Source organism: Trichosurus vulpecula, chromosome 5 (genome assembly GCF_011100635.1).
Source record: "Trichosurus vulpecula isolate mTriVul1 chromosome 5, mTriVul1.pri, whole genome shotgun sequence".
NCBI classification, from domain to species: domain Eukaryota; kingdom Metazoa; phylum Chordata; class Mammalia; order Diprotodontia; family Phalangeridae; genus Trichosurus; species Trichosurus vulpecula.
In genome coordinates, this window is record NC_050577.1 from 28,041,841 (window position 1) to 28,056,222 (window position 14,382).

The following is a 14,382-nucleotide window of genomic DNA, read 5'->3' on the forward strand; positions in this document are numbered from 1 at the left end:
GTAGTTCTGTGCCTGGAATTCTAGAGGGATGGTCATAGCATTTACAGAACTAGAGCAGGTGGTGGGGAGGAGCTCTGATTTAGAGAAGGAAGGTGATGGGTTCAGTTTTAGACATGTTAACTTTGAGATGCCCAAAGAATATCCAAGGGTCAGTTGGAAATATGGGCCTGGATCTGTGGGGAAGCTCAGGGCATAGATACAGGAGTGATCTGCATAGGGGTATTAACTGAAGCTGTTGGACGAGATGGTTAGGATGCATGGAGCAATGTAGAGTTAAGCTTCTCATATGGAAAAGTAAAATGGGGCTCTCCCTCTTTAGAGATTTTCAAACAGAAGTTGGATGCCCATTTGTCAAGTATGTTGTAGTAGGGGTTTTTGTTAAGGTGTGGATGGCTTCTGGGGTCATTTCCAACTCAGAGTTTTGGTCATTCTGTGATTTTAGATATGATCACCAAAGGAGAGAGTATCGAGAGAGAAAAGAGGGTCTAGGACAAAACCTTGGGGACATCCACATTTGGAGGGTAGCAAGGGGATAGAAGCCAGCCCAAAAGCCACAGGAGCAATGATCAGAGAGAGCACTGTCATGGAAGCCCGAAGATTACAGGGTGTCAGGAAGCAGTTGGTAGAAAGGTGGAAAGTCGGGACCAATCAGGGGTTGGTGCAAACTCAAAATGCTTTTGGAACTGATTTCTGTAATGAATTCTCACTTGGAAGAAAGCTCAGAAAAGAAAGCCATCAGCTCTTTTATTTTGCTTCTCAGGAAAATTTTGAGAAGGCCAGTCTGAGCAGCAGTAGCAGCGGTGGGGCCAGCTTGAAAAGCGAGCTTTCCGAAAGTGCTGACCTTCCCCCAGAGAGCTTTCAGCAACCCTGTGGGAAAGACGAAGACAGAGCCTGTGAGGAAATCTTGTCCGATGATAACTACAACTTAGAAAATATCGAAAAAGGTGAGGGCATTTGTAAAAATGTCAGCATTGACCTATTTCTTATGTTTTCTGTTCCAACATTCATTCGTGTCTCTTTTTTGTTGTACAGACATATACTCGGAATTAGACGATGAACTAGACATCTCGGATAACTCCAGCAACTCTAGCTCAAGCCCTTTGAAAGAGTCAACATTTGGTAAGCTATCTACCAAAGGCCTTCTCAACCATTTCTTAGTTTCCAGGGGCAAAGCAGTCAGCTATGTGCTGAAACTGTTGTTGTACTTGGGGAAAATGAGGGCAACGAGCACCGATTAAGCTATTAAGTTCTTCACAAATATCTCATTTGATCCTCTCAACGATCCTATAAGGTAGGTGCTAGTGTCATCCCCATTTGACACTTAAGGAAACTGAGGCAGACAGAAATTAAGTGACTTACTCAGGGTCACGCAGCTAGTAAGTGTTTGAGGATGGATTGGAACTCATATCTTCCTGACTCCAGGCACAGTGCTGTGTCCATTGTACCGCCTTGCTGCCTTGGAACAAAGAAATGGCAAAGCAGAACTCTGGCCAGCTCCCACGTAGCATGTTGTACGGTGTTGTAGTAGGGCCTGAAATTCCAACTATCACAGTCCCATTTCCCTACCCCAACTTAATATGGATGGCTTCGACTGTTTCTACTAGCAAATATAGGGACCATCAGGGAAACATTAAGGGATCTGACTCTCCGTGATGGACCAGGAGCTAGTTTAATTGTGATCATAGCAACTATTTGCTTTGGTTGTTGTCTGCCAATGAATTTTATTGTTAGTCTGTTGCCCTCAGAGAAAACTCAGTCAATGCTTAGGCCAAGAACATTATCCGAAGGCATGTTTGCAGTTGTCCTCCTTAGGAGCACAGCTGATCCGTGCATCTCCTCCCTTCTGTTTACAAACTGCATTTACCTGCTGGACTAGGAAGTAAAGCCCATGTCCATAGATGTGCAAGGCTGACCCTGGAAGCTGCCCTTTGCTGGAAGTTTCCATGTGGCCATTTCAGCTCCATTCAGAGCCACATGTTTGTGTAATACGTTATAACGTGTTTGCAGAGCTCATCCCTCAGCTAGGCTGATTGGTTCATCCTGGACAGCACTCATTCTAAATAGAATCTGAAAGTAAAACTATTAGGATGTATCAGTCACCAGAGTCCTAATGGACTTGGCCAAAGTGCAGGCACCTAAGTCACCAGTTGGAGTTTCCAAAGTCCATTCAAGAATAGGTCATCAGAGCCCTTCCTGTGCCAAGACAAGAAGGTCGCCGAGTCAGGAAGAACCTGCTGGTAAATTAAAAGCCTTTTAAAGTGTGCAAAATTTATGATGCACACTAAAGTTCACCAACACTGTGTATTTTACAATGATGGTGTCAAACTCAAGTAGAAATGGGAGCCACAGCTTTGCCTCATGTTGACTTAGAAAACCACATATTAACATTATCTATGTCCTACTACATTTTTATTTATTTTGTTAAATATTTTCCAATTACATTTTGATCTGGTTTGGGCCATGTTTGCTAACTTCGTTTTATTGTATGTTGAATGCCGCAAACTGAAGCTTTTGTAGAGGTATTGGAGACATCTAATTAAAAGCTTCTAGTATTATTAAGCAGGAAACATTGTAAGACACTCAGTCATTCCAAGGCTCTGTGTGCTTAGCTCAATCTCAGCCTGGACTTTAAAATTATTATAATACAAGGGAAAGTGCTGCCTCTCTATGCCAATCACCATGTAAATTCGCTGTCACCTGAATTTAGTTTGTTATTTTCTCTTGTCTATTCTTTTTGGTTTTCTTTTTTGTGCTTTTCCTTTTTCTTTAGCTTCATTTACTTTTTCTTCTTTCCTTTGCCCACTCCTGCATTTTGTTACAAATTTAAAAAGAAATCTTTTAGTAAGGAGACCTGAGCTTGAATCTCATCTCTGACACTTATTAGTTGTGCAGTCATGGGCAAAAACACTTACTATCTTGGGGCCTCCATTTCTCCATTTGTAAATCTTAGATAATAATACTTTATACACCTGAAAATACCCTAGAGCTGTGGTTTATTGCAAAATCAATATTTTGGGGAAAAGTTACTTTAAAACTTTAGCAGATAATTTTTTCTAATGTTTTATTTTCCACTTATGCTTTTGAGAATCTTTCCAGTATTTTAAAGAGATCATATAACAGAAATTCTGGGAAATAGAAATCTATTTTTTTTGAATATAAAACATCTTTTTAGAGAAGAAAATGTAATTACTATTCTGTGCATACATTTGTTTCAGGCATATTAAAACGAAGTTTCAGTGCTTCTGGAGGAGAAAGACAGTCTCATGGAAGGTCTGTAAAATTTTAGCTTTCAGTAATATTTTAAGCTTTGCAAAGTTAGGTTATTGCTAAGTGGGCTGGCTGCTGGAAAAAAATGCCTGATGTTTTACATTAAGTAAGTTAGGACATATCATGTTGATTTTTATTTATATGACTGGGTATTATGTATGCACTGATATAAAAAGAATGTTTTCAGAGAGTGTTTGAAAGAGGTAGGTAGAAAGCAAATATTCCAGTACACACAGAGAAAATATGTCAAATTAAGTACAGGTTTGCTCTAATTTGCGATGACCTAGTGTTTGAGTTTATGAAGATAGTTATTGTAAGGAACAGGATTCTTCATTTTACAAATTCTTCATTTTAATCCTTACCCAGGATTCTTCATTTTACAAAATGCCACATAGAACAATCTAGTCCAGATTAAAGAAGTTCTGTTGTACAGTATATCAAAAGATGCTCTTTCTTGAATTATCATGTAAAGTGTTTGTCACCGAGTAAGTCCTTGAATAGTCAGTTGTGTGAAGAGTAATAATTGCATTCCTGTATCAGCAGAAGGCAAAGAGTTCTGTTTGCACCTTGGAGCATCTCTTGTAGTGGTGATGTGGAGGCAAAGTCTCTGTGGTGACATCCAGTTCTGGGGATAATCAGAACTGACTGGGCAGGCTGGTTGTGTTGATGGAAAACAGTGAATGCTCTGAGAGAGGAAATTAGTGCCTGCAGGAGATGTAAGCAGCACACAGAGGGCATATTCTGAGGGATATAGGTCCTGACTTAAGCATAACTTAGCCTTCAGTAAAGAAAGAAATAATTATTGAGTATAGCACAATCTGCTACAAAGACAGAGAATATAGGATCATAAGAAATTGGGCCCACCTTCATTGTCCCTGTTTTATTGAGGAGATAGGACTCTACTCTTGAAAAGACAGCACAAACAAAAGGCACATGTGTGTGTCTAATGGGTGGCACAGAAGCAACGACAACAAAAAGAAGAATAAGAAAAGAAAACTGCTAAATGTTGGATTTCGTGGAGATGATTCCCAAGGCTTATAAAAGGACACACATTTATAGTCCTTAAAAAAGTATTAAAAAAGGGCAACATGATTGTTGATTTTGTGTGTTCTCATAGATGTGTTTTTATTAACTTTCAATAAAAGATTGTCTTATAAATTATTTAAACATAAAGGAGCTTTTAGAGTGTAAAACATTTGTCAAGAGGAGAGCATCAGTCAATCAGCGAGCGTTGTTCAGTGTCTGAGATGTTCCAGCTACTGTGTAGGAGCTGGTAGTACAAACACAATGAATAAATGGAATGATCCCTGCCTTCGAGGAGGTTACATTCCAGCAGGAGGTGACAAATATGCGACCTCACCATAGAGAGAATAAATACAAGGTGGTCAGGGTGGGAGGGAGAGATAACGTATGTAGAGCCTCTACTATGAGGAAGTAATGTTTGAGCTGTGTCTTGCAGGAGGAGAGTGATTCTGTGAGATGGAGGTGATGAGAGAGTTCATTCCAGGCTTGGGGGAGTGGGCAGTGCAAAGGAAGAAAGTTCTTTTTCTCTGGAAGTGGATGGCATTTTCCATCATGAGCCTTTTGGAGTTGTCTTGGATCAGCCATTGTATTGTTGAAAAGAGCTAAGTCAGTCATAGTGGATCGATACACAATGTTACTGTTACTTTGTACAATGTTCTCCTGGTTCTGTTCACTTCCTTTGCATCAGATCATGTAAGTCTTTTCCAGGTTTTTCTGAAATCGTCCTGCTGGTCATTTCTTATAGCACAGTAATATTCTATCACAATCATATACCATAGCTTCTTCAGCCATTTTCCACAACAGTTTATTGAGTAGAGGAGAGATGTGGTCATATCTTTGTTTGAGGAAAAACACTTTGGCAGCAAAACCATTGAACAGAATCTAGGAAAAAGTTGTTTGAAAAAAGCAAATCAGTGTAATCATTTTGGTTGTAGTGAGCTATGCACGAGACAGTATATCTTTTAGAGACTTGCGAGATATAAAAAGAAGATGGCCATTTCCAAGTCAGGGAGCTCTTAGATCAGGCCTGCACAATCTGTAGCCTGCCAGAGGATTTCGGGTGGCCTGCAAAAGTGTGGAGTGTATCCTCTACCTTTTGCACAGGCCTCCTGAAATCCTTTGGTGTGCCAAAAGCTGCCCACAGGCCGCAGATCACGCAGGCCTATCTTAGATCAGTGGAAACCACGTGCAAAGGTAACTTGGTTGAGGGCAGCCGAAGATCCTTCTATCTCTTTTGCTTAGCTGTGGGTTACATGTGTGCTGTGAAGATAGTGATAAATGTTTGTTGGATGAACAAATGCATGTGATACATAAAGATGGTTTAAGACCTGAGATTATCCCCTGGATTCAGCCATTCCAGCTTCATGTTTTATCCAGTTAAGCATCTCATCCAATAAAATAATATATTGCAATATAATGTATGTATATAATAATAACAGCAAACATATACTGATGCTCCAAGTATCAATGAAGTTTGCAGGCAGCATTCCAAAGAGTTGCTAATAGACTGCTCAAAAGTCCACACGTGGGGACAAAACATCTTAGGCAGATGTTCCAGGAGACCTGTTCTGGTGACACTAGAAGGATCCATGTTGGACTGATAAGAGAAATTAATTTGCAGATATTTATTGAGGATTTATTATGGACATGGTGGGTACCAGCAGGCATACAAAGGAGAGGAAGACAATCTCCACTCTCCTAGAACTTAGAGTCTCGTAGAGAAGAGAAGACTCGTATATAAATGCCTGGTGTCTTTTTCTATAAGCGTGTTTGCCAGCCTTCTAATGAAAAAAATCAGCAGAACGTTTTGGTAATTTTAAATGTTCCTTTAAATTACCTTAGGTGCTGAGAAAGACAGAATGTATCATTTTATGAGTGGGTCAACAGCATAAAAACTAAAGTTGAATTACATCGCAGACATTGTAATGGCTGAAAGGAATTGAGATGTAAGACAGACGTTTTATAGCATGGTTAAGGGAAGGAGAATATGTGCCTGAACTAGCCATGATGTACAATGCTTCTCAATTCACGCTTAGTTTTAGCATCAAAGCCAGAACTTACAATGCACTTAAATGCATATTCCTTACCTTTGACAAGCTTTTGAAGGCCCAAAGGCAAAAAACCCACTTCTTCCCCCGTAAAGCGTCCACTAAACGGTGAGAAGGAGTAAATCAAATGCCCATACTACAGCACTTAGAGCAGGAAAAACTCATACCGACCTTTGTATCAGAGAGCAAAGTTGTTTAGTGACCTATCGAAATAGGGTCTGATGAGAGTCTGAAGCAGAGTCAGTGGAGATGTGGATTTGTGAGAGAGATGCTGTGCAGATGGACATGAAATTTGTCAACTCATTGGCTATGAGAAGTGACTGAGAATGAGGAGTGGAGGCAGACAGTGAGGTTGCAGAGCTGGGGAGCTGGCAGGATGGTGGTGCTTGGGACAGAAGCAGGGATGTTTGGGAAAGCCATTTAGTCTGTTTTTGATCTGTGCATTCTGACTTGCTTGTGAGGCATTCAGTGGAAAATGATGAATAGGCAATTGGTGATTTGGGGCTAGAACTCAGGAAAGAGACTTGGGCTAGATATGTACATTTGGTGGTGGTTGTTGTTTATCCTTCATTCTCGAAGAAGACCATGACATCAGGTGATGCTGTGACGGGCAAGTTAATTGGATTTAAGTGAGGGAGGACTGTGCAAAGTCACCAGCTTCATTTTCTCCTCCAGACCCCTCGGGGACCCCTGGAGATGGCGGTATTCATCAGCATAGAGATGATAATTAGGTCAATGTGACTAACGAAGTCACCAAGAAAGAGAACAGAGAGAGAAAAGAGGGCCTAATACAGGTTCTTGGGGGTTTATCCATAGTAAGGGAGCTATGATATGAAGGATGGTCCTTCAAAGTAACCTGAGAAGAAGCAGTTACATGGGTAGGAGGAGAGCTGAGAGAGACAGAGAGAGGGAATGACGTCATAAGAACTCAGAAAGTTAGGCACCTTCAGGAGGGGGAGGTGGTCCCCTTTGTCAGATGCCACAGAGAGATCAATAAATAGGTCTGAGAAAAGGTCATTCGATTTGGCAATTAAGAGACCAAAGGGCAGTTTTAACTGAGAAATTAAATCTAATCTGTTCACATTTGTGAAGCCTTCACTGATCCCTCTATCCAGAAAAAATCTTGCCCAACTTGGAACACTTATAGCAAATCTTTACACCTCTCTGATGCACTTACCAACTTTACTTATTATTAAATTTATTTATGCATGTCTTATCTCCCCTACAAAATTGTAATTCTTTGTGGGCAAAGACCCTGTCTGATGCATTTTTGTATCAGTGCCTGGAACAGAGAGAGGAACTCACTAAGTGTTATTTTAAACAATGTAGCAGCAGTATGCAGGAGTCCTGGGGTGGGCAAGGGACAAAAAAGAGAAAAAGAGAGTTAGAATGAGAACATATAATGGAAAGTACCCCAGTCCAGTCTGGATTGAGCGACTAACAGGAATTATAATTCATAAATTTGCTTCTTTCCTGAAAGGACATTACCTTAATTTGAACTCAGGTCTCCTAAGCTACAGGCCCCTGAGACTCAAGTCTGTCTATATTGCTGTGATATAGTTCGGAGACACCTGGGCCTGAAAACCCATCCACCATCCTGGAGCCTAGAACCTTGGCCAGTGCCATGAGCTTGAAGCCACGGTTTTTCTCTTGTCCTGTTGCTTAGGCGACAAGGTTTCTCCACGCCTGCCTGCATCCTGTTGCCACGGTAACAGGCCAGAGGGAGCAGGCAGCCTTGAGTGGTCCAAGGTTTTCAGTAGCCAGGCTCTGACTGTGGGCTTACAGCTCTTCTTCTGCTGATTTTTAATGTATATTTGTACATATCTGCATGCAGGTGTGTTTGGCATTTGCATTTAAAGACAATTTAAATTCAGGTTTTGCAGGTATAACTGGGACCATTGTGTGATCTCAGAATCAATGTAGTCAGCCTCTCATTAACAGCTGTTGCTGCTTTTTTTCAGAGCTTTCCCCCATCATCTGTGCCTATTTTTCTCATAATCTCTATGCTAATTTTAGTTAAATTGAGCCAACTGGGCTTTGCTTGCCCAGAACCAACTTAACTTGTCTGAACAGTCAATAGGAAATTTCATCCTGAGTCCAGAGTCAGAATTACCTTGTCTATGCTTTCTCTATGAAGGAGCTGAAAGGGGATACTTTATTCTTTCATTTCTTCTGTGCTTTATGATCCTCAAACCTGATTTGATAATTTTCACTTTTAATGATATGCATAGCACTTGGGAATGCTTTGGAAAAGAGCTTGTTTCCTTAAAGTCCCATAAAAGAGTTTCTCATAGGATTAACCAGGAAACCAGAGTTAGAGGCCATTTAGTGGAGTGGAAAGAGTACTGAACACGGAGTCACAGGACCTGAGTTCAAATCTTGTGTGACCGAGGCAAGTCAATGTCCCCTCTTTAAAATAAGGGAGTTGTTTAGCTGGTAATAGCTAACATTTATATAATGTTTTCAGGTTTAAAAGGTTCTCTCTCTCTCTCTCCCTCCCTCCCTCCTCCTCCCTCTCTCTTTCTCCCTCTCTCCCTGTCTCTACCCATCTATATAAAATCTCATTTGATCTTCACAACAATTTGGTAATGAGCTGCTGTTTTTGTCCCCATTTTTACAGATGAAGAAACTGAGGCAGTAGCGGTACAGTGAATTTCCTATGATCACACAGAGAGTGAATGTCAGAGGCAAGAGATTCAGGAGACTCAGGTCTCAGAGTCACAGATGTTGAGCTAGAAGGCAAGTCAGAGCAGTCCTGTCTGACAGCCTGACTTTATAGATGAGGGAATGAAAGGCCAGTGAAGTAAAGTGATTTGCTCCAGGTCATACAGATAGTTAAGTATCAGAAATGAGATTTGAACGAAGGTCTTCTCTTGTCAGAGCCAGGGTCTTTCCACGGTATCATTGCCACCTTCTGACTCATAAGCCCTTCACTCTATCCATCAAAGCACGAGCTGCCTCTAAAGTGCCTTCTGTGTTGGAGTGAAGCTTCTTATATTCCCACTTGCAAAAGAATTAGCACAATACTTAATTTTCTGCTCATTTAACCCACAGTAAATTTTTTTAAGTCCAAATTTTCGTGGTTGGTTTTATCAAGTTTCAACCTCCTTGGCTAGTGACCCAATCTATGTGGCTGTATAGTATGCTTATAGTTCAAGGCTTACACCAAGAACAGATCCCTTGAAGCTAGGATTTCTCTCCTCCTCTGGTTAGGCTGGCATAATGAAGAAGCCACACTGGACATTAGGCAGATCTGTGATGGTGTTAGCTTTGTAACCAATCTTCATCAGGCCACTTTCATTTTCTAAGTTTGGGCTGGCTTATCTGTAATCTTACTAATAAGCTGGGAGAGCTGGTCTTAAGAATTCCTACCTTTGACACATACGAGCTGGGTGTAACTTCTCAATGCCCTCCCCAGCTGACTCTCTAAAAGCAGTGTTGGCTGATGTGCATTGGTGAATGCAGATCAATCAATCTACATCCAGTCTGGACTGGAGCTTCCTAGCTGAGAGTTCTCTAAATGAATGAAATCACAAGTCTTGTCAAAATCTCATGAGGTTGCTTTCTCTGCTCCATTCTCAGATCAGGAAACGAGGTCAGAGTCAGTCACTTTGGGCCAGAAAGGCCATTCTGGATCTTCCAAAGCAAGTTCCTTTGAATATATCAGTATGTTCCAGTCCACGGGCCTGTGCAATCACACCTCCCCACTCACTTGTCCTAGCGTGCAGTGACTGTTCACCACAACCCTAATATACTGTTTGAATTGAAAATGCTGCCGTTTTGGTAAAGAGCTGAACTTCTCCATATCACCATGCTCCGCAGTTGAGTCTGTCCCAGAATTAATGGTCAGCCCTACATTTTGACTGTTAGGTGATGCTACTTTGAGTCACAATTAGACTCTTCTTCATTATTTTTGAATTCCAGACTTAATTGTCCTCTAATTAATATAATAAATGCACATCTCTGCTAACGTACTTTTCGTTGAAGTTTCTATTTGCAAATGATTGGAATTCAATTAAAAGTTGGCTCTAAAACCAAGTTAGATAACCACAACGGCTTCCATTATCCACTCTTCATACACTGTCTCTCTAAAAGACTGTTCTTTATGTAAGATTTCATAGAAGTTAGAAGTCCATGCCAAATCCAGTCACCCAGCGAAAGAGGAATTTTCAAAAGCAACTAAGTAATTTATGAATAAAAAGAAAATCCCTAATCATCATTAAAGAAGGATTTTAAATCATATTTTGTTTGTATCAAATGAATCTTTGTAGTATGGAAGTGAAATGTAAAGGCCACAATGATCAGACTCACATGGAACAAGATGAAATGCTAGCATCCTCATAGCGTTGCTCAATGTGACACAGTTAAGTAAGAGTAGAAATTTGAACTTAGATCCTCTGTCTCAAAAGCCCATGCCTGGAAAAAAGTAATAGACTTGAGTGGAAAAGCCATGGGGTTTCCTTCATGTTATACTTGGTATGCATTGAGTAAACCTCCCCAAAGTAGAAGTTAAGTCTACTGGCAGCTTGTAAAATGGGAAGACAATCTGGAATGGAGGGTGAAAGAAGCAGGGTAGAATAGGGTGGGAGAATTGGGGGTAGGAATTGGCAACATGGAGCAGTATTGGCAGTACTGAGCTTTTGGAATAATTCAAGTCATGAGACCTGGGAAATCATTTATATTACAGGGTTTTTGGACTCAGTGAAAATGAAAGGATTTTTTAAAAGAGTGTATATAGTTTAAATTTTTCAAATGTGTTTCCTTAATTAAAAAAGTCTTAAGAGATGTTCCTAAGTGTTTGTAATACCATAATATTTTTTGAATGAAATTTCTATTTCTGTCTTTTGTTTTTACATCTCCTACATTTCCCAATGTCTCCTGGCTTTTCTCCCTCCCAGATAGTAATCACTTCTGATGAAGAATAAAAAAGAGGAAGAAAAACAGTCGAATGAAACTAACCAACATATCCAAAAAAGTCTGATGTTATATGCAGTGTCCCATCCATGCCCACAGTTCCCCACCTCTGCAAAGAAGCAGAGAACAGGCCTTTCTCTGTCTCTTCCTTTGCGCCTAGTTTCGCCATTAGAGTTTTGTAGCATTTAATTTTGGTTGTTTTTTTATTCTTTCTCCTTACATTATTATGGTCATTGGGTATGCTGTTTTTCTGGTTCTGCTTTTCTTTACTTTGTATTGGTTCAGATGATTCTTCCTACACTTGTCTGTGTTCACCCTAGTCATCATTTCTTAAAGCATAGCCATATTCCATTACATTCGTGTACCATGGCTTTTTAGCCATTCCCCAGTTGAGGAGCATCTGGAGGCCTTTCTCTTTGTAAGTGACCTCCTCGGGTTACACACCTGACAGAGCAAGTACTTCGGACGTTTGAGTCACCTTCACGTAATTTCATCTTGCATTCCAGAATGAATGAATGAATATGCTTCCTGTATGACAGATATTGTGCTAAGTGCCCTGGATATAGATACAAAAAGCAGGAGAGCCCCTGCCCTTACACACAAGGACATGTTGGCCAGGGTTTTTGTTCTGGGAAGTCCCGGGGATGGTGAGTGGTTGAATGGCACGCCCTTTCTAGGAATGACAGTGCTGAGTTGATTGTTATTTTCAGAGTCAGAGCTGGAAAGTGGGGTGGGGAAAAGGGTATTGTGAAGACATTTGCGGGGAGCAGCAGTAGCAGGGTGGGCCTGGGGCGGGTCTTGATGAGCACTTATTTACCAACCAGAAGAGCTGGAGGGAGGAGCTTAGAATTGTTGGACCAAAGCTGAGCTGATCCTCCTCTCCCGAGGGCCTAGGGCATCCTCTTATCTAGCATACTGTGGCTTGTCAGTGATTCTGATGTGGCACTAGATTTTCTTCTTGTTGTCTGGTAGAATTCACTTCTACCAGCATTAGAATATCACGTTGATAAATATTCATTCTTTTTCTCAGGGAATACACTGGAGGAATAGGATCAAGACCAAGACCAGGTAATTTAATATTCATATGAAATGATTTATACACATAATATAGAAATGTTTTTAAAGCCTCTTCTAAGTACCTTGCCGGCTGTGTTATAGTTTTATATCTTTCCTCCTTTTATTTCTTCAGCTTTGCTGCCTCTTGACCTGCTTCTGAAAGTGCCCTCACTCATGTTCAGGGCCCACGTTAAGAAAATAGAGGCCTCGTTAGTGACAGGGTGGCAATCCCATAGCCTTCCAGCTGTGATTCTTCGCAATCTAAAAGATCATGGTAGTACTTATTACATCATTTGGATGTCGAGCAAACAATAGGAGAACACAGAATGATAGTTGGGCCAGAAGTATCTGAATGATCCTTGAGATGTCATTTGAATAGGGACAGCAGGATGCCCCCATTATGTTTGTCCGTCCTTAGAAGTACAGCGATTCAGTGGATTCGAGTGCTTTCTGTGTTCCCTTTTTTGATGGGAAGATTACAGGCTGTTTCTCCATAATTTGCATTTCTGTCTGGGGCATTAAAGGGGAGGGAACGTTAACCAGCTGAACTATTGGCACTTAAAAGGACACCTGCTAACCATGCATTAGCATGGATTTGACAAAACTCATATAATACAACCATTATGAGAGGTCTCTTTTCTCACCTATTATTGCATTACTGGCCCTTTTAGATTTGAATAAAACACACTATATCTTTACTAATTCAGGAATTTTAGGGTTCTCACTGATGTTTACATAAGGTCCTTTATGCTAATGATTTGGGGATAAGAATGTGTCCTGTTTACAAGTGCCACAAAATAACGTATAAAAGACCTAAAATAAAAATAAAGGTTTTAGTGAGACCAAAGAAGCTATGATTATACCTTTAAGGTTTGAATCTAGGCCCTAAAGTCTGAATTCCATTGTTTTGGTGAATAGGTATGGTACTTTATATTAATAAATAATTTATATATATATATATATATGTATATGTATATATAATGGCTTATATATATAAACATCTATAGAAATAAATGCTTATGTGTACATGTAAAATATTTATATAATATTTTATATATAAAATATATAAACATTTATATAAATTTTTATATATGTACATATAAATATGTTTATACATGATGCTTTATATACAAATACAGGAACCTGTTTATATATACATAGATATATTTCCCCAGGTTGGTTCTTTTCATTTCCATTTGTGGAGTGAAAACAAAATAAACTTAGATGATTTCATGTAAAATGCTACAAATATGAGTATAGACCATGATGTCAAGAATAAGTTGTGGGACGATTGATTTTATTTGAGGCTATCTTTACCATTAGCTATAACCCAATAGGACAGTTGAATTATGCTATAAGTTACCATATTGACCACTATCTGGTTTGAGGGTTTTAAGATAAAGATCTAGGCATAACTCCATCACTGAACTTTGCCTGGTGAGATATTTGGCAAATACTTTTCAAGCACCTGCTGCATGCCAGGCGCTGTGCCCTTGCTGTGGTTGTCAAGGTTGGGGTAAGCCAGTGGGGTAGGCTGTTGTACTCTAACACAGAGACTAAATGACATGGTCCCTGCTTTCATGGAGTTTACAGAGTATCAGAGGAAACCACTTGTACAAACCTAAGTATATTGTATGCAGCATGTATATAACATAATGCAAGTTAATTGAGCGATGGAGAGGAGGAAGGTATGAGCGGCTATATGTGGCAGGGTGGGAGGTGTTGGGAAAGGCTTCATCTAGAATGTGGCATTTTGGCTGCACTTTGAAGGAAGCTGGGAATCCTGAGAGACAAAGGAAGGTAGCAAATGCATTCTAGGCATGGGGCACAGCCAGTGCAAAGGCCCAGAGGTGGGAGATGGGCTATCATGTGCAAGAACAGCCAGAAGGCCAATTTGCTAGAATGCAGCCCATGTGAAGAGGAACAGTGTGGAGGGCAGGACTAGAAGGACAGGTAGAGCCCTCTGAGAAAGGGCTTTAAATGGGAAGCAAATGGGGTTTCCCTTTGACCCAAGAGAGATAATAAAGAGCCAATGCAGTTTATTGAGTGGAGAAGTAACATGCTCAGACCTTTG

General features: G+C 40.4%; 1 protein-coding gene across 5 annotated transcripts in view; it reads left to right on the forward strand.

Annotated features, from left to right (window-relative positions):
• The window catches only part of NEK10 (NIMA related kinase 10), a 202,775-nt gene that overhangs the window by 148,731 nt on the left and 39,662 nt on the right, over positions 1 to 14,382 (forward strand). For 3 of the 5 annotated variants that reach the window (XM_036760443.1, XM_036760444.1, XM_036760445.1), the window contains 4 exons: positions 761 to 944; positions 1,033 to 1,119; positions 3,216 to 3,270; positions 12,283 to 12,320. In XM_036760443.1, coding sequence (XP_036616338.1) covers positions 761 to 944; positions 1,033 to 1,119; positions 3,216 to 3,270; positions 12,283 to 12,320 — 364 coding nt within the window. Of the gene's footprint in view, positions 1 to 760; positions 945 to 1,032; positions 1,120 to 3,215; positions 3,271 to 12,282; positions 12,321 to 12,441; positions 12,586 to 13,996; positions 14,021 to 14,382 lie in introns of all 5 variants that reach the window. The other 2 variants (XM_036760441.1, XM_036760442.1) reach the window with 2 other exon arrangements.